Source organism: Hyposmocoma kahamanoa, unplaced genomic scaffold, assembly GCF_003589595.1.
Source record: "Hyposmocoma kahamanoa isolate Upper Pololo Valley unplaced genomic scaffold, ASM358959v1 62, whole genome shotgun sequence".
NCBI lineage: Eukaryota > Metazoa > Arthropoda > Insecta > Lepidoptera > Cosmopterigidae > Hyposmocoma > Hyposmocoma kahamanoa.
Genome location: NW_020653850.1, coordinates 6,733,885 through 6,758,267, shown reverse-complemented (window position 1 = coordinate 6,758,267; position 24,383 = coordinate 6,733,885). Strand labels below are relative to the sequence as shown.

The 24,383-nt window shown below is 35.3% G+C and overlaps 2 protein-coding genes and 1 long non-coding RNA gene across 3 annotated transcripts in view; 2 read left to right on the top strand and 1 right to left on the bottom strand.

The window, feature by feature from the left end:
- The window catches only part of LOC113229741 (Kv channel-interacting protein 1-like), a 234,984-nt gene that overhangs the window by 207,284 nt on the left and 3,317 nt on the right, over positions 1-24,383 (top strand). Inside the window, exon 4 of the mRNA XM_026463424.1 lies at positions 9,223-9,417. Coding sequence (XP_026319209.1) covers positions 9,223-9,417 — 195 coding nt within the window. The remainder of the gene's footprint in view (positions 1-9,222; positions 9,418-24,383) is intronic.
- LOC113229426 (small ubiquitin-related modifier 3) lies at positions 20,756-22,582 on the top strand. The gene is made up of 3 exons (XM_026463007.1): positions 20,756-20,914; positions 21,077-21,193; positions 22,366-22,582. The coding sequence occupies exons 1-3, from the start codon at positions 20,897-20,899 to the stop codon at positions 22,504-22,506; spliced, it is 276 nt and encodes a 91-aa protein (XP_026318792.1). The 5' UTR covers positions 20,756-20,896; the 3' UTR covers positions 22,507-22,582.
- On the bottom strand, positions 21,767-23,263 carry LOC113229427. The gene is made up of 3 exons (XR_003310413.1): positions 23,033-23,263; positions 22,726-22,965; positions 21,767-22,111 (listed from the first exon to the last, which is right to left on the bottom strand). It is a non-coding gene; the product is annotated as an uncharacterized LOC113229427 (long non-coding RNA).

Genomic DNA, 24,383 nt, shown 5'->3' with positions numbered 1-24,383 from the left:
TGTGTGTGTGTGTGTGTGTGTGTGTGTGTGTGTGTGTGTGTGTGTGTATGACTTGACAAGTCCCATATACGTGTAATATCACTAGCACCCTTATCTTGCTGATTAAGGTGGCAGTACTTCCCTGGACGAACTCTTTCACAAGGAGCTCTACTGCTTCTAACGATTGATGATTTTTAAGTATAAGGGGTAGGTGTGATCTTACAGGCACATATGTCAACTTCATGGCTCACGTTGATGACTTCGTCGTCCCGTCACTAGATATCATAAACAGAAGACATAACACCGCTTCTTCAGTTACCCTGTGACCGTGGCCAGCTATGTAGGTAGGTAGGCGTAGGTGTGCAAATATGGCAAATACCTACCTATTAAGTTTTTTCCACAATGCAACGCGAAATTTGTTTTATTTATTTTGGTTTACCAGCTATTATATCATGACTTATTTACTATTTACATTGATTTGTGGTTTTAAATTTAATGTACAGCTAATGACAGGTAAACATTGCATGCAAAAAATTCCAAACGATTTTTAACTTAACTATATAATATTATTAGAAACAAACTTGTAACTACCTACGTCTACACGACGAAATGCTATTTTATTTTCATAATTTTCAAAAACAAAGACAAATCTGTTCATTATTTATTTTATTTAAGTTTGTTGTTAATTTGTAGTATTTGCCTCACCTACGCACCACCATATGCCACCAGGCCAACGGTCGTACACAGGCTGCCCCCTGCACACGTCACATGATACGGTTGTAGACCGTATCATGTGACGTGTGCACTCGAGAGAAATCATAGTTATGTTAAAATGAGTGTACTAACAAATGATTCATTAAACAGACGTTTGCATTTTGATGCTTGCATAACTTCCGTATTTAAGCCACTATAATAGCAAATTGATCACTTACAAAGAACTTTTCAACATTCGTCTTCCAGGGCAGTGAATCACTTAGTTTTTCACCTTAATCTAATTAGAACTTGAAACGCTCTACGTAATGCTTTGAAACTTTTCCGTTTTATTATTCAGATGACAAGCACATTTGGTGGATGTAAACTTAACAAAGTATACTGCTATGAGACAAAGCATTTTATTTATATTATGCAATTATTTAAGGTAATTCACCGGAGAAGCGGAAAGAACTGTTTTGCTAGGTCAAATGGTTTACATATTTATTATTAAATAACGGTCTAACAATAGGATGTACTTTACTCGGTCATATAAAATCCTGAAACGATATAATTAAGAATAAAATTACTAACTTTGCACGTGATTTTCAAATTGAGATATTTCTCTTTAAATACCACAGAGAACCTGCTAAATTTTGGTTTTTAACTGAAGCCCAAGTTATACCTATTAAAATTCACATTTATCCCAAAATTTGAAACTTTCCCAGCACAGTTTAACGACACGCCCCGAGCCGCTCGCTGTCCCATCAGTCGCCAACGGTTTGTCAATGTCGGATCTGTGTGGATCTGTGTCAAATTTTCTTCACCTGTTCTTATTTTATTCTGAAATCTGGACTCACATCGACTTAAGCCATATTATCAAAAACAAACAAGCACCCGCTTAGCCTTTCTTGTATCACTATTCACTAAATTTGAGTTCTTAGGTTTTCGCAATTGTTGCACATAGAAAATGACCAGTCAACCGTGACCATGGGACCTGTAAAGGGCCTGAAACGTTGTTTTGTTTGAAAAAACAAATATACGCGATTTAAATACGAAAAAACAGTTTCATTTCCTATAACTGAATTAGGTGAGCAAACTACACCTGCAATCGTCACATTTGTCTACTGCAAACAGTTCCGGAAGTTTCCGGAAATAAAAAAAAATATCCCAGTACTCCCGGTTATAGGAAGAAACTTACTAAGCTACGAGTAATATCGCACGGACACACGTTACTGCCATTATGATGCTACTCAAACTTGTTACTAACTACAATGTAATTTTACGATATTATGTTGTGTTAAATTTAATAGTAATTATCTTACAAATAGATATTTAAAAAGAAAACCTTTAGTTTGATCAGAGAATTAAATTTTTATTTATTATTTACGGTGATTATTATTACGTAAATTATTACTATAACTAATATATAGATAACCCGGAAAATTCAAACTTACTGGTTGCAGTTTAAACTTTTCAAGAAATACCGGTAATACTGTAAATAATGTAAAATTTAAAACGTTTTATTTTGAGGCCTATAAAGAATTAAGTTATCGTACTCGACGTACCTACTTTAATTTCTTACCAAAAGCCGTGGCCCCGTCGGGCTAGGGACCCTTGTTAGTCTTACCACCATAATGTTACGCCACTACATGTTCTATAATCGACGGCCTCCGTGGTCGAGTGGCTCACACACCGGTTTTCAAGTGTCGCCATCTCTGAGGTCCCGGGTTCGATCCCCGGCCGGGTAAGAGTACAAAACTAACTTTTCTATATTATCTTGGGTCTGGATATTTGTGGCACCGTCGTTGTTTCCGATTTCCAGATATACAAACCATATTTGTGTTGCAAAAACGAGCGATTCGTTCCGTGTACCGTTTAGGTTCTTGGATTTCTCTCAGAGAAAAGTTTAAGGAGACTGGTATCATGACATCACAGTACATTTACTCAAATATTTTGTATGCCCGTAAAAATATACATAATTTCGTTAAGAAAGAAGATATCCATAATATTAACCTTAGAACTAAGTCCAAACTCATGGTACCACGATTTCGTTTAACTAAAGTAAACGACTCTTTTATGGGGAACTGTATAAGTTTTTATATGAGATTCTGGAGCATATATTAAGATTACCATTTCCTAAGTTTAAAACTTACATTGAAAGTATTTTAATTGAAGTCATATTACAAAATTGTAGATTACGTGTTAGATAAAGATGTATGGAAAGACAACGTGAGTCTAGATTCCACACAAATATGATTCAAAATGTATGTAGGTAATGTATTCTATAGCATTTAAGTTTATTTGAAAAGAGCAATCCCAAGAGTTTCTTGCTCGTTCTTCTCGGGGAGGTCAGTGTAGTGAACGGAGCACTAGCTTAAAAATGACATTTTCAAGGTAAAAATTTTTGATTTGATTTCGACCACCATAACACAAGTGCTTTAGCTACTTACTTTGGGATCAGACCAACGTATGTGATGTTGTCTAATTCTTGAGACGTAAGGTACAACTTCTACAAGATCACCAGTCTCCTTGAACCTATCCTTTCCATAATATTCTCGGAGCAGTCGCACAATGGCAAGATATTATTCATCATTCTTTTGTTAAAGATGTCAAAGAAAGTCTTTATGTAGTTTTCTATTTAAAATCATAAATACGGCTATCTAACTTCGTCGTAAACCCAAAACAAAGGCACAGCGAACAATCAGGAAATTAACATTCTACAAACAATAGCGTAGTAATGTCAGGTCAGAATTCCGAAGCGAATTATGCTATTTATCACCGTTAAATTAAGTGTCACTCTATATCTATACAAGATCTTCATGGACTTCAAGGAATTCACGTTCGAAAGACAAAAGTGTGTAAGTAGCTTTTAAAAGTCTCATCGTTCTAAACCACACCGACACACGTTCAGTAATATTATGATACCAAATAAATGATATTTCTGCTCTATGGCTGAAATTCCCGTTCGTAAGCGAGAACGGAAAGTTAGGTCCATTTGCAGTGAGGTTTGCGGTGAGTCGTGGGTCTGCCCACCGAATTTCACGCAGTCGGTTACCGCTCACCGTTTATGCTGCGGTCTTTGGCTAGTTGGCTTCCAAATAAACAACAATAAAAATACTTTAAAAATTGTACTTAAAATGTAAGTAATAATAAAAAATAGTTAAATTTTTCGACAGACTGAAATACAAGATACAAAGTTATCGGTACGTTTGGTATTTATACGAATATGTAAATACATATATAGACATACATTAATCACTCAAATCTTCGACTTCACTATTATAGAGTCCAAGTTCTAATATTCGACTTTTACAGATGCATTTTTAACCTATTTCATTCTAAAGCATTATTTGATATTATGTAGTCTCGCTTATCAGTTGTTTGTTGTATTTAAAAGTTCACCTTAACTGTTTAGATATAAAGTTAATATTCAATAAAGTGTACCCAGTGACATTCTGTATTTGAAACACGGAACGTTTATCTTGAAAACATTTTGAATATCCTATGATTAAAATTAAACATTTTCTTAATAACAGCACACTTATACAATATTTTCGGATATTGATCTTTTTGACACCATTCTTAGTAAATTTAAAAAAAAGTGGCACTACATATTGTAAATGGCATTTAATAACTACTATGGTTTATAAACTCCGTCGTGCAAAATTCTAGTGTAACACGTAAATCACGAATGTTATCATTACAAATAATTCCACAAAATACTATGTTATAGCCGTTTTACGTATTATAATTGTTAATAAACTGCTGACAATATAGGTCTATTTTTAAGAGGAATATATGTAAATAATTATTATGACTGTTTTGTTGCCACAAACAAATTTAAAAAAAAACTAAGAATCGCATTAAGCCTGTCATAAAAGCTTTATGACCATGTAATAAGAGTGAAAAAGACGGCGTGCATTTCGCATCGGTTCGTTCGACGCGACTCGACGCAGGATGGCAACAAATCTGCTTCCTGCGAATTTTCAATCGTGATCATATACGCATCCGATGAATGGCCGCGTCCACACCTAAACTGCAACGTCGCGTCATAATGCGACGGCCGAACGACTCCGAAAGTACCTAGGCCACATTTCATACCCCCCGAGGCGATGGCTAAAAGGCGAAGCCGAACGGCCGCGTCGAGGATGAATAAATTTAATGCGACAAATGTATTAAAGTGTAATAGCTCCAAGGCAATTTTGCGTTGATAATTGTGGTAACTCTTTTAAAACCATGGTTTACCGGTTTAATGAATCAATCATGACTAAACTCCCCACTTCCTGTATAATTCAAAGGACTCCGAAACTTGTACATTAGAAATTGTGCTATTACGCCTAAACCGAAAATTCCCAAAGTGGTCTTTATCGACCCCCAGTTGTCCACTCCAAACTTAGCACAACTAGGGGTGCATGTCAGCGGAAAAAAATAGTGGGTGCATGAGACGTTAATGTCAAGAGTTAAACAGGTCGTGATCTGAATTTTGACCTACCATAAATGGAATAATCCACATGACACAGATTAGTATGTACTTGTTATTATATATTGTAAATACATAAAACTTTCTTAATAATAGATACGAATTACCTATGAAGAACTAAGTAAATATAAGAAACATAGATATTCGTTTAGATATTTATCGGTTAGATATATAATATACATATTTATATAAAACTTTTTTATAAAGTTTTATATAAATATGTATATATACCTACTAGCACTGTGTCAACTATCAAACAGATTTGAAGTTGAAGAATTTGTAAAAAAATCAATATTAAAAGGCAGGGGGTCTACGCAATACAGAAAAAATTGTACGTGGTCTACCAGACAAAGGGTTTGGGAACCTCAAGCCTAAACTATTAAAAACGCAACCATTTTAATTTTACCGTCTACGTAAAATCCCAAATAGTCGGATTTGTACCATGACAATCATGTTAGGTGATGGAAAAAACAGTCACTAACGTCAATACTTCAGATGAATCATTCATCGATAGAGCGAGTTTCCAGTTATTTACATTAATTCCGCTACAAAATAAAATGTTTGTTAACCGAATTCAAAAAAACGAGGAGGTTCTTAATTCCACAGAATTTTTTTTGTATGTTTGTTACGCGACTACTCTTTTTTTTGTGAACCGATTTTGGTGTTCCTTTTTTGTTGGATAGAGGGTACCTCAGTATTGGTCCCATTTAAATGTTTGAAGAAAATATTCCTCCTGTACGGGCGGCAAACTACGGGATGTATCCGGGTATCGCGCACTTTCCGGTAACCGATTTCAATAAAACTTGTCAAATAGAGGTCGGTTTTTTTAATAAAAAAGTTATTATAGTTATAATTATTAATATAAAGAAGTCGGATCGAATGATTTGTTTTCTGGGTGTCCGACCTTTTGTATTAATAATTATAACAAACTAGTGTTAATAGTTTAAGTAATTAAGTAGTATGTAAGTAATTTCACATAAAAAATAATTGAATATCAATTCAATAAAAAAATTAAGTTATCATACTTACTAATATAAAGATCGAACACAAAGAAAAATTCCTTCGACCCAACAGGACTTGAACCTGGGACCACGCTGTGCCATGGCGTTGATTCTGTCAACTGAGCTACAGATCGAGTCACCAGGTCGACGAAATTCTTCTGTCTATGCCTTAGATGTGTCTGTTACAGATTTTGTATTGGGTTTTTTCGGCTCTCAATGCCAAACATGAAACGTTTCTATTTACCTGAAAATTGTATTGAAATGACCCTGTTAAGACCTTGTGAACGGTGAACGGCTTTATTGAAGCTTCTTGGGACCTCTTATACTTGTTATCATTTATTATTTAGTGGCCCTGTGACAACGCAACCTTGTTAGAATTCAAACGTTTCGAGAATATTGGTATTCATATTTTTGGACACGGAACTGTCCATGACATTTAGCTATGAATATTTCTTTTGCTGTACAACTTTGCTTTTTGATCTATATCTAAAGAGATATAGATAGAAAAAGCAAAGAAAAACATATACATACCTATACAAAATGTTTTGTATATGTTACTGTGTAACTTGATAAAGAAACTATGTTCCATTAAAGGCATTCCTTAGTAGCAGTAGAGCTAATGTGACAAAGTTCGTCCCGCGAAGTACTACTGCCTTTTACTATTTCTGCCGACACAAGCAGTAATGTGACCATTACTGCGTTCCAGTTTTGAAGGTGTTGGTGAAATTACAGGCACATGGGACTTGTCAACTTATGTCTCAGGGTGACGGGCGCGGTGGCTCAGATCTTTACGATTTAAGGCTCTGAGAGGCACTGCAATTTTTTGTGGACAGGCGTGTCGCTTACCACCAGGCGCACAACTTGTTAGTCCCGGTACTTGGCATCATTTAAAAAATCTTTTTAACATATGTTCTGTTGGATTTTCAAATGAGGCAAGCTACTTTTTAAAAGTCTTTACATTTAGCATCACTTATTTAAAAAAATGAAACAATGTATCTATGAAGCAAAAAATATCCTACATCCAATATTTAAAGCACCTTCCCTCCGTACTCAAGTACATGTACATGCATAAATACTTTATTGCACAAAGAAATGACTTTAAAAACGCTTTTAAATTTTATAAGGGACATTAGACAAAGGTGAGTTTATCTGTAGAAGAGATTTCTCCCATCTATCCCTCGCCATGGTGATGTATTATTTATTAATTGTATTTTATTCTCTGTAATTAATTAAATAACGTAGTTATGTTTATTGTTTCCTAAAGTATTTATACGGCTCTAAAGCATTTTAATTTTAAGCTCAAGGGACTAAAGGCTATTTGTTAACAGCATCCCAAACAGTGTTTCCGATCCGATAACCGCGATCTGTATCCAAAACAAGGTTTCATTCGTTTAATCGGAGTTTCTCAGAAATTTTCCAAGCCTCTCATTAATTGTTTTTGTAAAATTTATTTTAGTTTATCATAATTAGCCTTTTCGGTGTATCGCATAGAATTAAGTTTCAAACCGTTCACGTTTACGATGGTTTCGATTTTCCAATTATAAATTGAATTTACAAATTATTTAATAATAATAATAACGTGTACACATTCATAGCCCCGCACTAGGGAAACCCTGTATCGCGGGCATTCGCGGGTGTCATGGACACGCACATAGACAACCATAAATTACACAAAAGTCAAGAGAGAGAAATATATGTAGGCTATAGAAATATTTTTCCCGGCCCTGGAACCCGGGCAGTCCTCTGCGTGGCAGTCCAGTATGGTAACTGTTCGGCCACAGAGGCAGTTTTAATTTAATTGGCCAAAAACCTTTACCTGTATTGTTAAAATTACTTATTTATTTATTCGTGAAAAAACAATAGCTTCATAATAATTAATAAAAACAGAGATAAAAATATGCAGTCCATTACAGGCCTATAGTTTCAGAAAAATTAAAAATCGAACGCTAGCTCTAAATACCAACAAACAATGTACACACATGCAACAAACGCTCACCTACATACAAAGGGTAACCCTATATCTCTACAAGCATGAATAATTCAATAAATGTCTGTGAGTTTACGCTTTAATACATTCACATTACAATTGAATATATCAACAGTAAGATCACATTTACTCAACACCCTGTACAAATTCTTACGAGCCCTGCAAGGAAAAATATTTTTTCTATAATTAGTCCCCGTTAAGAGAGCTACTAGGTCTCAAAACCGTGTCGTACGAATACTAACCAAAATATCACCTAATAAGTCAGGACAATTAACATCACTTTTTATGAATTTCAGAATATCAATATCAGCCATTTTTTGCCAATATGTTGGGGTAATACATAGTTTCCCAAAGTGGTCCCTACCCAGCGGGCGCTGAAGATCCCTCGAGGGGCGGTCGTGACTTCAGAAGCAATTGGGAGTGTTGCTGTTGTCCAGGGGGTGCTACCGCATTTGAAAAAAAAACCTGAATTATCTATATAAACTACACTACATACATTTTCCCCTTGTAATTTTTTGTGTTAGGTTAATTGATTTTGATTTTTTAAATTTAATTTTAAGAGCTTTGTCTCCAGCATTTTAAAAGTAAATAACAAAAAATGAACAACTATAAAACTAATACTACACAAACGAATTCACTAAACTTAAATATAACAATATAAGCAATAATAATAAAGAAAAATAAGGTATTTAAAAAAAAATCAAAATAACGTTATACAAATTGAAATTTTTGATTGTTTCATTTTTATTGATTATATTAGTTATTTGTCTATAACATATGATGGTAAGCGGTGACGAAAAGGTCTCGCTCTGTCTTATTTGCGCTTGTTTCATGATTGTTATATAGGTTCACACCGCAAAACAAAAGAAGAGAAAAGGGTTGAGTGAAAAAACATAGCGGGTTTTTGTGATTACAGTTTTTTTTACAAGTAGTTATTTTAAGTTTCAGTATATTACGTTTTGAGTTTCTTAATTATTTGTTAGGTTCCATATTAAACTGATGACTCTGTAGCCAATGCTCAATAAATAAATAACAAAAAAAGACTTCAGAATAATAACAAATATATTTCTCCTTAACTTCAGATTCGGATCTCGAGGAGTTGGGTGAGCAGCTACCGCGGTACCGGCCCGACTCAATCGCTTCGTTGCGCCGCCAGACTCGTTTCACGGAGCCAGAGCTGAAGCGACTCTACCGAGGCTTCAAGGCAGAGTGTCCCACAGGTGTGGTAAAGGAGGACACCTTCAAGATTATTTACTCACAGTTCTTCCCACAGGGAGGTAAGTTGCGTTTCAAAAACGCCTGTAACTTGCCATCGAAATGTCATTTGTTGAGGATTAAAAAGCATAAGTAAGACAGTGAGGTTCGATTGTTTTTTAAAAGCTATAGCGTCGGCTTATTGCAAGAAGTCACTAACTGACATATAATTAGAGACCTTGCAATAAGCCGACGATAGATAGGTAGATACTTTCTTCGATGAGCGTTTTCAGTACTGGGCTTATAAGTATAATCTATGCTAGTGTTATGGAGGTGTTTTACGAAAGCTTAATAGACTGTACCAAGGCTTCAAGTCTGTGTCTCGGTTGGACATAAAAAATTCTCAATTTAAATTTGAAACTAAACGGAAATTGAAAAATACCTGTACACAAATACATGTCATTATCATGGATTACAATAAATAACATAGATAAGTACATATAACAAACGTTAGGTTTTTCTAATAAACATAAGAAAGGATTAGGGTTCTTTCTCAGTGCGAAATCCACCTGAATAGGTACCACCGCTCTATCTATCTAAAGCAGCGCTTTCGTGTATTATGCTAGGCCGAATTTGTGTCTAAGCTGAGAGAGCCAGCGCAATTACAAAGGAGATTTAAGATCTCAGGTCCCGCGTCTTATAACGCATTTGGGCTATTAATGATATTTCCTCAGTTACGTAAACGTATATGCTGGACCTGTGTCGATCGATCAATCCTGATGACCCGGGTTGATATTGACCCATGCGCAATGTGATACGGTCAAATAAATAATAATACTTATATATAAATTTTCATTTCATACTACTTTGAAAATAGCCATGTTTCTAGATACACTAGACACACTATGCTACGGAGCAACGATAATGATTAATTAACCGGTCCGTGATTGATTAAATTCGATCGAGAAGGATAGATCTAATGCAAGGTTCTATCGAATGAAGGATCTATGAAATAAATGTTCGACATAAACATATTTGTCTGCGCAAGAGTGAAATGGCGAACCGGGGCGTTGGGATGGGACTTCGCATGATGCGAACGAACGAGACAGCTATAATATTGTGAGGTGCAGATTGAACGTGACCTAAATTATTGAAAAAACCCTGTAAAATTAGAAGCAAAGACAGCAAAAATGATCGAAACTCTAAAAGATCGATTCTTTTAGAGGCCCGCGACCCGGGTCATCGGGAACAGGTGCTGTTCGAAACATTTTGATTTTATCGAACACAATCGACACAGCTCTAGTATATGCCCGGCGGTATTCAATTCCCATTAGCTATTCCGTCCATATGCCGATTTAAATACCGAGGTGAGAATATCTAGAAATACATATTTGCACATATCATATGAGTTTTCTTTACCCGCCTCCCGAATCCACTATAACCCGAAGAAAGAAGACACATTGCAGCAAAGGTAAGTGCAAAACAGATATAATGTCGATGTTTATTCATCTACAAGTAACTTCATATTTATATGTATTAAAAGTACCCAGGGCTGGGCATTATTTGAATTACAAATACATAAGAATATTGTATGAAATTAAATTAAGCCATTGAAAATATCATGAACCAATCACTCAAGAAGATTACTAATCGCGTACAAGACAGCGTAGTCGGGTATTTAGTACACCAAATGTCGCGAGTACCAAAGAGCTATTTTTGTAACAATTTGTTTCAAGCTGCAATTTATCAAAGCTACTATAATTTGTAGTGATAACAAACGAATCATCTATATGGTGCTTATTGCACTGATTCTTAGGCGTTGCGTAGATGAAGCAACGTTGATCATCGAAGTTCGGCAACTGGCAACCCGCAACTAGTTGTTTATGACGTTTTTCATATAATGTCAAGAACAACTTCAGTGGAAAGTTTCGGCAATCGACTACAGTAAAAAGGAACAGACTATTACCTGAACGCGCAGAAAGCCTTGTATTCCTACATCATAACTTGCCTTTGTTAAATTTTAAATATTAATAATGTAAATTTCCTTTTTAAATTACTAAATTGCTACAAATTTGTTACAATTGTCTACAATGTCTAGTAATAAATATCTTTTGATTATTTTAAACATATTGTTAGTTTTACTTTATTATGTCTATAGCTGTGATGCTTTATTTTAACCAAGTACTCTTCTCATGAATCGAGTTATTCGGCCGAGTACGAGTAGTAAAAAAACGGCCGAGTACACCGAGTACCGAGTAGCAAACGAGTACTAGGCGCATCTCTATTTCACATTAAAGATGAATTTATTGATATCCACTGCCATTTATATAATATAAACTACATCCAGGCTATTGATCAACGCCATCTAGATGTGAGACGGAATTTTGACCTTTTTCAGAGTTACGATCTGTAGTATGGAGATTAGAAGTCCTCTTGAGTTATTGGTTCATGATAATATTAATATATTAATAATAATATTAATAATCACAAGTTTGTAAGTGATTGAAACCAACATACAAATGATTAATACTTAATTAGTTATTTATGAAAGTGTGGCATCTCTAATTACTTTTTTATTTGAAAGCAGAAATTGTAAACATCCGATTACGAATAATAATTCAAGTTCAGAATCGGAAATTGTTGCAGGATGAGATATGTAGTAATTTATTAATAGAAGCTTATCATTTTCTTGCTTTTCATCTACCATCACCTACCATCTAGCAAAAGTAAATAGGTAACAAAAACCTAATTATTGTATTCATAAATTATACGTATTAATAGATAATTTGCAAATTTTATAATAATTGGTCAGGTAAGTATTACTTCTACATAACTCTACCTTATCTAAATTCCAATTACACGAGCAGACCGAGGGCAGAGCTAGCCTAAATAATTAACATTGACAAGAAATGTTCTTTTCCTGTGTCACCATTGATTGCCTAGCAAGGTTTTGTTATTAACACTCTCAGCGCCATAGAACAAATAATTTTTCTGAAGTAGCAGGCCATGTGAGCGGGGCGCGGGACTCGCATTTTTTTTCACAGTACGCCGCGTTTCATGTTGAGTAACTTTTGTAGCAGGCCATGTGGGCTACCGGCAAAACGCCTCCAAGCTTTACCAGCAGGCAGCCTGGTTCGCCGTGATCCTAATAAAAATAGACAGATGTCACCACTAGTGACGAGATCGATACTTGATTACGATCTGGATCAGTTGTTAGCAGAAGAGCCAAACAATGGGCTGTGTTGCATACGCACAACTTATATTGTCGGCCTCCTAATGCAACCTTGATTCCTAATTGTGGTACGCCCACATGGCTTGCTGTCAAGAGCACATCAAGCTTGACACTTTGTACTTTGGACCGTTCTTATCGTAAGCTGAATAGAGTTTGAATTATGTGTTCACGTGCTCTTGACCCTGTACAAGTACGCTCATTTACCTGTCACACTTTATGAATGACCGTTCTGCGTCTGACATTGTTCAAGATAAAACCATTCACATGCTCTAAATAAAAAACGTAGCTCTTAAATACCTAAGTCTTATCTTTTACTCGTTCAATGATGTCAGTAAATTAATACAACCCTTTACGATTACCGCCTACCTCGCATGTTAATAAAAGATACCGACCGTACTAAAAGAATGAAATGGAGACATGAAAAACGCATCACAATAATCGTATAATCCCATCAAGTTGAGTGGTCTGATGTGGATGTTCTTTTACATTTTGTCCAGATAGAAAACCACTGTAAACATAATGTGCAGGCCTGTAATGTTTCCAGTCCGTAAATCCGAAACTTTTGTTTTGGATTAATACTCACTTTATTCTAGAAGTATTTAACACAATAATTTCATAAAGAGAAAACAAGAAATATATAAATAAAATTCTATTTGACAAGCAAAATTACAAACAATTTATAAAAAATTACATAATTCCTTCGTAAGTAAAAAAGTCGAGAATAGAAAACAAAGAAGAAAAAATCAAGTTTTTTTAGTCTTTTTCTTATCGTATCGATTGCATTCATTATAAGCTTGCCATCCTGGAGAAAAGATTTGCAGTCGGTGTACACTTTTCTCGCCGATTGTTGCCCACGGTGCGCCACACGTGTAGAAAAGGAAGGGAACGTCGTGCGAGAGGCTCCTTTAGTGCACCTTTTTTTATGATACTAAGTGACAGGAGGAACCAGTAATGTGCCTGATGGTAAGCGTCAGGCCTGTCCATAACAGTTTCAGTGCTGCTCAAAGGGCACTGCCACTGCGCCTGTCGCCCTAAGAGACATAAATTTAAAAGTCTCATATGCCTGTAATTTCACCAGCACGCCTTAGCCTTCAAATCCAGAACGCAGTAATGCTCGCATTATTGCTTGCCGGCAGAACTAGGTAAGGTGGCAGTACTATCCTGGACGAACTCATTCACAAGGAGCTCTACTGCTACGAAGCTCACACCTCACGATTGTTGTAATTTTTTTGTCAATCAAACAAATTGCCTAGTCTCAAACTAGGGAATTCCCTGTACTATGAATACAAAATCAACGGAATACACTTTGGGGCTCTCCCAGAACACCTAGTCCAGTTGTAGAAAAGTTCTTTTCCCAAATTGATCCTACCGGCACCTCCTAATCCGGTGCCCACAGCGCAAACCGTATAATAATCTCAGTGGGTGGAATATTTTCTTGAAATTTAAATGAGACTACCACTGAGGTACCCTCTTTCCACCAAAAATAATCATCAAAATCGGTTCACAATTTGTCTGCCGGAGTTATCGCGTAACGACATACAAAAAAAACACAGTCGAAATGAAAACCTCCACCATTTTTTTGAAGTCGGTTAAAAAAGTTTAAATACATTAATAATAAAAAGCATGTCAAAAGGGTTCATGACTCAGCGTCAGAGGACTATGCTAATTACATAGCACTCGCTGTTATTCTGCCATGGCCCGTCATGAAATTGAACACTATAATCAATATATATAATATTTTGATACAATAAAATTTGTATATAATAAAATTGTGTTCATTGCTATGAGCATCCATGGTACCTATTCTTAGAGTGTTGCTAAAAACTCATGTCGAGTAGTGTTATCTCTGAAAATGTAACTATTTTTTCACATCTAAATTGCGTATGTATTTGCTTTTTCACACAAATCAACATTTCGGACCGTTTACTAGGTGTCTACTCCCGTTCTCTATCTGTCCGAAACAATTACTGTCAAATTAGTAATACTCGACCAAATTAAAAAAATTAAAAAAGGATAAATGCGAATTAAGCTTTATATTTGGTATCTTTTGTGTTTATTACTTATTTCACAGTAATTGTTTCGGGCGGATGGAGAACGGGAGTAGACACCCAGTAAAAGGTCCGAAACGTTGATTTGTGTGAAAAAGGAAATATATACGCAATTTAGATGTGAAAAAACAGTTACATTTTCAGAGACAACACTACTCGAGAACGAACGAAAGTAGACTTCCTGGTCCCATGGTCATAACATGGTCAGTTAGCAGTGATGCGAAAATTTTCAATGTGTAACAAACAATCGCGAAAACCAAAGAGTGTTATCTCTTTTAAAACATCTTATTATTGTCCAATACCCATGTCGTTAAAAACCAAAACCTTTCAACCACTACCATTACGATAACAAAACCACCAAAACTCTCTCAAAAACAAGAATTTGCAAGCCGGATAACAGGAACCGACTACGGTAAAACTAAACGCAAAGTTGCAGCTTATACATATACTATAATCCTACAATGCTTTGGTTAAGAATAATAAAGAATTCTCAAAGATTTTGCAAATTAATCCACCCATTTCAGTTAGCATTGCAGAAGAATATATTAAATATAATCTCAGTACAGAGTACTAAAAAAACCGACCTCAAAAGTACGTGGAATTACGTCTTCTATTTGCTAAGTTTTATTGAAATACACCCTAGTTCGCCACTATACAGGACTTGACACTGGAGATAATAAAAATCGGTTCTCACTACTCAAAGTATATTGAGAGAAAAACGCCTTGAATTAAAGAAATACCAAAATCAACCATTAAAATAATTGCTCCTTAAGAAAATTTAGGCGCTATTTATAAAAATGAATCTTCATGCGTGAACAGCCACCTTTAGAGGTGGATGATTTCCTTCAAAATGAAATGGGACCACTATCGAAGTACCCCCTTTCCAACAAAAAAAGAATCATGAAAATCGGTTCACAAATACCGGAGTTATCGCGTAACATACATACAAAAAAAACATGCAGTCGAATTGAGAACCTCCTCCTTTTTTGAAGTCGATTAAATAGCATGTTGTCCTGTATTATACGAGTACGACAAAAATAAGCATACTGTCACTACAATTTTAGCTACCTAAATCTCAGCCGTACAAGAGAATAAGCCCCTCGTAAGCCTGTAGATTTTTCCATCCAAACTTATTCAATGCGCGTATTTTGTTTGCAAGACGGAGCTCCATTTCGAAGAGTTTTATAATCACCGTCTACGACTGCATTCACTGAGTGCACTCCGTAATGGGCTTCAAATAAATATACCAAATGCGAAGACGTAGTTTAATGGTACTTAAGATGATCGTAAGCAATCGGCTTTTGGCTCGTTGGTAGGCTTGCAAAAAGTAGGTTTTAAAATGTATTTCCAACAATAAACCTTATGTAGGTTTATTATTGGAAATTTTGGAAATTTAAAACTATTTGTGACGCTCATTTTTTTATATTAACTAGTGACCGGACGTACAAGTCGTGCGCCTGGTGATAAGCGACACGCATTTTCATACAGTTGCAATCGCAAAGATCTGAGGGGCACTGCCACTGCTCCCGTCACCCTGAGACATAAGTTGACAAGTCCCATGTGCCTGTAATTTCACTTACGTTTCGAAACCGGAACGCAGTGGTGGTCACATTACTGCTTGGTGGCAGAAATAGATAAGGTGGCAGTACTTCCCTGGACGAACTCTTTCGCAAGGAGCTCCACTGTTACTAAAAATTTAATTTAAATAGATACAGAGTTTTATATACTTTTTAAAGTCCCTATTAACTTATATCGCGTACTTTTTATTGTTGTGATAGTGCCCACAAAATTCTCAGTCTCTTTTTTATCTAAAAATATTTCAAAAACCTATTAAGTTGTTAGGTGAAGGGTAATTTAGCGACTTATTTGAAATATGTTATTTTCATGCAGTTCTTTATTCCGATCATTTCTGCGTACCCTAAAAAACCAGACGAAAAGTTTCTCATGTGGTTCGATAAATTTCGAAGCAAACTATCCAAGCGACATTTTCATTACTGAATGTGCCGGTTTGGAATTTATGCGTCGACTCTCATAGGTAGTAAAAATGAGGCTACTATAATCCTTAACCGCCGAATAAAAAAGACCATGCCAAGCAAGCGAAAAAAAAACAGCAGAGTGGGCATTTTGACACACAGTAAAATAGGTACAAGAGTACAAATGATTTTGAACCTTATCATATTATTCGTTTCAAGTATCTGTTGCAGGAGCACCACTATTTTCAGTGTAAACTCGTACCCAGCTATGTAACTACATATTAATATTTAATAATATTCCTTGGTATAATAATAACTAAATTCATTATAGCGATAAAACTGAACTACCATATCTATATGTGCTTGCCAATAAAATTGTAAAAACCAAAGAGTAATCGAAAAGTGCTGGAAATCATCTGCAAACGCTCGAATAAAATTGAATGTTGATGAAAGCAATTTGAATAGACGCAAAGAGAGCTAACGAAGCCTCGAAAAAACCGAAATCACAGCGTATAAGCGTTTATGATCATTGAATTGCTAACGGCCATTGCTTTCCGCTCGGAATGTTTAGTTAGATTAATTGAAACTTCGACAAAATGTTGAGAAAAATGTCAGAGCGACAGTTCACCACGTTAATATAGAATTGTAAAAACATCAATACATTTTTAAATGCCTTTCGAGATTTATAAAATTGTGATTTAGATGCCTATGAAGAAGCTATTGCCCGTTACTTCATCTGCCTCTGTATGAAAGGATTAAGGAATTCACATCAAAAGCATACACAGTAAAATGAAACTAAGTTTTCAAAACACCAATTGCAGGCAAATATTAAAACACCACTTTGATAAGAATCTCCAGCGAAATGTGTCTCATTATGGCGCAGTAAATGCTGTATAAAAGCCAGAATATCAACTCTTTTGTCGGCAAGTGCACGGAACGTGGAAACGAGCACTTGTGTAAAAACAGCCAGCTTCGCTTGCTCACAGAAAAGTTGCATTTTTGCTAAGAATTTACCACACCATTTGCCTATCATGTAGACGAATACAAAAAAAACTTGAGCAGGCATTTCTTTACGATTTAAAAATATGCTTAGATTTGTCAACGATATCACTGGCTGGAAAGTAAAGGCGTGTGCATGACACATTCGCTTAGAAAATACCTGTTTACTCCTTAGAAGAAAATCACAAATCAAAGTGGCCCTTAAACTTTAATGTAATAATATTAGGTAGTGTAGTATAATCAAAAACCATATTAATGTCACAAAAATGATCACAACTTACAATATTTATTAGTAACTTTAAATATTTAATAAGTAAAGTTGCTGTAGCAGCCAGAATGAAAACACAATAAAAGCATTTGCTAGGTACTTGGTTTAGTTATTTTATTACATTAGAAAATGTTGAGCATAATTGGATTTTATTTTACTATCGAGTTCTTAGGTTTTCGCGATTGTTACACATAGGAAATGAAACAATTTTTCCGGATTTAATTCGCGTATATTTGTTTCTTCAAACAAACCGCCGTTTCGGCCCTTTACAGGTCCCATGGTCACGGTTGACTGGCGAAACGGCGGTTTGTTTGAAAAAACAAATGTACGCGATTTAAATCCGGAAAAATAGTTTGATTTTACTAATTAAATTAATAAAATGACTAATATTTTCAGCATCAGTAAACTTCCACTATCCACTAATTACCAATTCAAGACCTAGTAAGGCACTTTACTACTTCAAATATTGCAAATGTCAAACACTTGCTATGTTTTGAATTGGTTATAGTGACTTAACGATTTTTGGCTGGTCAGTAACCAGACTAATTGTGCCTTACTAGGTTTTTAAAATTTTGAAGCAGCTGTCACCGCCAGGCGAGTATTTCCTATGGGATTAGGTAGTAGTATTCCGTTCAAGTGATTTTCAAAAAATTTGTCCATTACTAGATTTTGCTCTAGAGCAACCGACCGCATAGGCACTGGAATAAATTCATAAATCCGCACACGCAGGAAAATTTTTATTCAACCGAACATATGAAGGTTCGAAGTGATTATTCACAACTGGCCGGAGGTTGTTATCGCGGTACCGGTCACAAATCCACGATTCACGGTAACAGCGAATGGCGCGGAAACAACAATCATTGCCCATAAAATCCACTCGCTGAAAATGTTATTTACGACACCCTGACACTTTTCTTTTTTTCTGCTAACGGTGTGTTGTGTATAAAAGACGTGATCTCAGGACGTGATTGTAATTTTAAATTACGGATGTTTTTGGGCGAACTTTTCTTTTCAAAGCCAGTATAAAAACCACCACCTACTTGCAATGCCTTTGATATGATAAATATTTTACAGAGCACGGTGCGTTTATCGTCTATGGTCATACATATTACATTTCATAATTATTATTTGAAAAAATATTACACATTCCAAAGATTTTCGTTGCTACTTGTTCCCAGCGGCATCACAATTTATACACCAATTTTTTTACTGTGTGACTTGTTTGTAAAAGCAAAACGCTCTATGAAAAAAATTTTACACAAACAGCGGACAGTGGTAATTAACCACAGGAAAGTGAGAAAAAAAAAATAAAAAAATTCCATACTCTTGCCTGCTGGGAGAATCCAGTACGAATGTAACGAACCGTATTGAATACGATCCCTACCTGCCCGACGCTAGCTTTAAATTGCATTTTTTATATATATTGAATTATGTATTAATCGTAGGGTTTACAAGAGCACGTCAAGCTTGATACTTAAGATTTAAATCCAACTCTATGCCGCTGACGATAAAAACGGTCCAAAGTACAAAGTGTCAAGCTTGACGTGCTCTTGATTGTACCTATATAAAAGCGACAAGTTACTATTGGAGCCTGAAGTAATAATGACTTATCGATCTACACAATGTTTTGTTATCAATGTTCTTGTTATTGGTTGAAATTCTTAAAGGTCTGCAACGTTTCATAGACTAGTTATTTTCTTACATTCGTATCGATAAAACGCAGCACGATTTTCATCTAATCAACACTATTTTACGATAGTGAAAACAGAGTTGATTTCTCATTAAAATGAGAAATCAACGACGCACACTGGGTCCTGTCCACACAATGTATTGCTCAAAACTCAATTTTCAAAATGTGAGTATTTAAAAAAATATATACATTAGCGTAATAAAGTAGGTATTATAATATCAAACGTAAAAATATTGAGTCGCTACTACTGTCAGTTGTGAAGTGCATCAGTTCAAAGTTTGCTCTTTACGCTAAATAATAATTATTCCGTAACGTAGGTACGTTACTTTAAATTTCAGTTTTAAGCAATAGGTACCTTGTATGGACGAGTCTCAGTGTGCGACGATTAAATCAAATAAAATTTTATTAGCCTTTGTATGTACAACTGTATAATTGGCAACGCGCAGCTTGCTTGTACCATGTATAATGTTGAACCAAACAAGCTTTATAATTTAGTACTGCCAAATATCTGTAATAGTATTCAGTCCTTTTCAGTCAGGTACCACTTTAGTTTTCACAAAAATTGTGTTATTTAAAACTACCGCAACCAGATTATTGTTTCGATATTTTGTAGAGCATTCAATATAATACATAATAATAACAATAAAATTATATATTATTATTATTATCTAGTTATTTTACTTGGTTACTCGTTTTAATATTTTTCATGCATGCATTTAATTGGATTGTTGTTTGCTGTTAAGTTTTCTTCGTAAAACGGAACGTAAAATCGATAACGAACAACACTAGTTATTTCCGTTACATTGATATCGATAAAGCGCAGCGCTAGGCGGAAATCGACTTTATTTTATGTTGGTGGCCCTTCAATGAGAAATCAATATACTTTCTACTTATTTTCTCACCTAAAACCAACAAAAGTATAAGAACTGTTTAGAAAATCGCGATTCTTTAAAAAATACTAAACTAAGGAGCGGTTTATACAGTACAATAAAACTTTACGAAAAGTTAAGAAACATAGATATTAAAAAAAGTTTGGCTTTAATAATTTATAGCCACATAATTTGTAAATGTTTTATTACAATAAAAATATATCTTAAGCACTCCGATCGAATAAAAATACTGTAAATAACCAACGAAACCGAACATCACTGCGCACCCGCGCACCTTTCTGCGCCGTTTTTATCGCGCATGTTGGCAGCCTTGTGCTTCCACCAAGCCACTCTGCCGGACGCCATTACCACGCCACCGGACTACGAATCTGTCAGTAGTGCGTCTTTTCTATAATAATTTTGAAATTGCTTTGAATTCGGTGCTTCCGTGGTAATAATTCAGAAAAGTGCATAAAACTCAAAATGTCTGACGAGAAAAAGGTTTGTACAATTCTGTACTAACAGTAGTTCTAGCTTACGATTTCGAGCTTTTCGACATGGCGTTCTCTGGAAAATGTGGTTATAATTCTCTTCCCTTGTAAAGGTCAAGTGTTCTGCTATCGTAAAATAAAATATTTACGTGAATTCAATTTTTTTTTTCAGGGAGAAAGCGAACACATCAACTTGAAGGTGTTAGGACAAGATAATGCTATTGTGCAGTTTAAAATAAAAAAACATACACCTCTGAGGAAATTGATGAATGCCTATTGCGATAGAGCGGTAAGTACCTTTTATTTCGTTAATATTTTGGCCCTTGGCATAATGCATTTGACGTAAATATGTTGTTATTGACCTTCGTCCAACTTTTCGCGGCGCCGGGCGGGCTCCATTTTGAATGTTTCCCTTTTTCCCTTACCATAACCTAACTGAACCTTTTATGGAACTTAGCATTGCTTTAAGTTTTAGTCTAGTAGGTTTAACAGCGTACTTTTATAGACTAAATACCTACTTGTATTATAAAATTACACTGTCTATATACTGTTTAAACTTTACCGCGTTAAGAATCTTCCTACCCTCGTATAATACTCTGTAATTCCTTGCTAAGTTTTAAGCTGAGAATGAGATCTAGAATGGTACCAACTTTGTCACACAATACACAACTATTCCAGCAAAATACTAATCACCAAATTGTGCGAATATCAAAGACGATGTAAATAATAAATTACCAAATATTGACCTTTTGTTAGCAATAATATCTATAATAATATTACCATTTATTTTCTCCCAACAAGCACAAAATATAAGTACATTGAACATAGAGCTTTGATATGGGGGACAGGAATAATTTCATTTCACAAGAGGTTGCAATAGATAATTGCAAGTTAACAATTTTCTTTATCACTGATTACAACTTTAGGTATTGAAAATAATGTGATAATTTTTTCACGACTACACGGAACACTGACTTGGATATCAAAACGTCATTCAAACGTCAACACTGTTTTTATCCATACTATTTATGTATGCTCTGCAATGACATGAAAATGAACAGTCTAGTTAGCATGGTATTGTGCAAAACATTTGCATAAAGCACTTGCAAGTACAGCGTGGTTGCGACTCATGAATGTAGCCTGCATCTCTGCTCTTGTTGTCTTGTGCTCTTTTATTGTAAATGAGGTCCTCACCTGAGTACTTCATCTGAAAGTCACAAACAAGACCTCTCATATATCTACATAAAACATTCAAGCTATATTGGCACAACTTGTTGAGTACCTATTGAATATTTTGTCAGCACTCTATAGAAATTTTATGATACCTTGTTTTTCACACTCAGTGAATTTTTAGGACACATTGTGGCTACAATTACAATTTAAGTTTCTCATTGCTATTATTTCCATACCATAAACATAAGCAATTATTTGTAATTGTAATCTATTAATTTCTTGTTACAGGGTCTATCAATGCAAGTAGTTCGGTTCAGATTCGACGGGCAGCCAATCAACGAGAATGACACACCAACATCACTGGAGATGGAGGAAGGAGACACAATAGAGGTTTACCAGCAGCAGACAGGTGGAGTGCATCTAGTGTAAATTTTGAGTGGAGCAGCAGACAAGTGGACTACATCTTAAGAAACTATCCAATTCTGTGGCAATGTAACAGTTACTTAAGATGCACTCCACAACATTAAAGAACTGTCCAATTCTGTGGGAAGATCGCTGTGGTGTACCCATCTCAAAACCTTAACATTAAGTTAATTTTAATGATAAACAACATATTTTGTATGGTTTGACGAAATTTTTAAAACTCACCACAATAATTTCTCATCAATGTTGTGAGTCTTGAAATTTCGAGCTTATGTGAGGAAATTTAAGGTAAACCAAATGTTATAGGTAACTTCAATTATTCCATTGTGATAATTTTAGTTGACATGTCAGAATCAGCCAGTATTGAGAATGCTGCAGCAAGGCATTTCTAGAGTTCTGTATGTGATGACTAATTTATTGGACTTGTGTCCATTCCTATCAGGTCTGTAACACTGATGTACCTATCTGAAATAAAAATAAATGTAATGTAATATTTAGTTGTTTTACTACACGTCGAGCGACTTCAATATACCTTTTCCCCGCATGAGATTCCATTTTGTAGGTACTAGACGACTTCGTGAACAAACCTATTACGTCATTAAAGAGTGAATCATCAAGATGTCGTCGGCGCTTTATATAATTTCATGACTATACCTATCGACTTACAATAGGAGAGAACCCATAGATATACAAAACAATTATATTATTGACAGTATTTGATGAATATCCACAATTCTGAATTCTCTAAAGGAATACGTATTACACGGCATATAATTATTATACATAACATTATTTGTTACACAGAACACTACTTAAAGGAGATTATCATCGTCTACAATTTAGTGTTGCACAAGCACACAATCGGATCTAAACATATCGATAGAACTTCGAATAATTCAATTCCACATCGATAACACCACGGAATAATTTCATATCGATACCATTCCAAAATAATTTAACATATAGAACTATTAAACAATTTTATATTCTTAGAACTATATCATGTATCAATAGACTATGAATACTGTCTCCCTATCGTTATTTCTCCCTAGCGTTAAGGTAAATGAGTTTGTTAGTGATGAACGTAATATCACCTACGGAGTTCCACAAGGAAGTGTGCTCGGACCGACACTTTTTCTCGTTTACATTAACGATCTGGGTATGCTGCCAATTCCACATGGGAAAATTATATCTTTTGCTGATGACACCGCTCTCCTATTTAGTGCGGGGACATGGCAAGAGGTCTTTGCCAGGGCACAAACGGGATTTAATTTAGTTTCAAATTGGTTGTTAAATAATAAATTAACATTGAACGCGGACAAAACTAAATGCATCACTTTCTCCATAACTAAAGTATCATCTGCCCTTCCTCAGATTCCGTATTGTATCGTGGCCCATTCGTGTACTGAACTGAACAATTTTGGTTGCCGTTGCACTCGACTCCAAAACGTTGAGAATCTAAAATATTTAGGAATAGTTGTTGACCGATACCTTAGATTCGATTCTCATATACATACCTTGAACAGTAGGCTACGGAAACTAATTTACGTTTTCAGAACCTTAAGACATGTGACAGATGAAAGGCTCAGGAGAACGGTATATTTTGCGCTGGTTCAATCATTATTGACATACTGTATAACCTCCTGGGGTGGTGCAACAAAAACAAATCTCCTTGAGTTGGAAAGAACCCAAAGAGCAATTCTTAAGGTGTCCAATTTTCTACCCTATCGTCATCCCACAACCGAATTGTATAGGTTAACTAAGGTGTTAACTGTGCGTCAGCTTTTCATTCTTCACACAATGCTGAAGCAACACTCTCTGCTAACGTATTACCCATCAGTAAATGTTGGAGGGCGGCGTTTTGATCCTGTAGACCGATCATA

Coding starts and splice junctions, on each gene's coding strand:
- LOC113229426 (XM_026463007.1), top strand. Junction 21,194..22,365: donor ATGCCTATTGCGATAGAGCG/GTAAGTACCTTT, acceptor TTCTTGTTACAG/GGTCTATCAATGCAAGTAGT.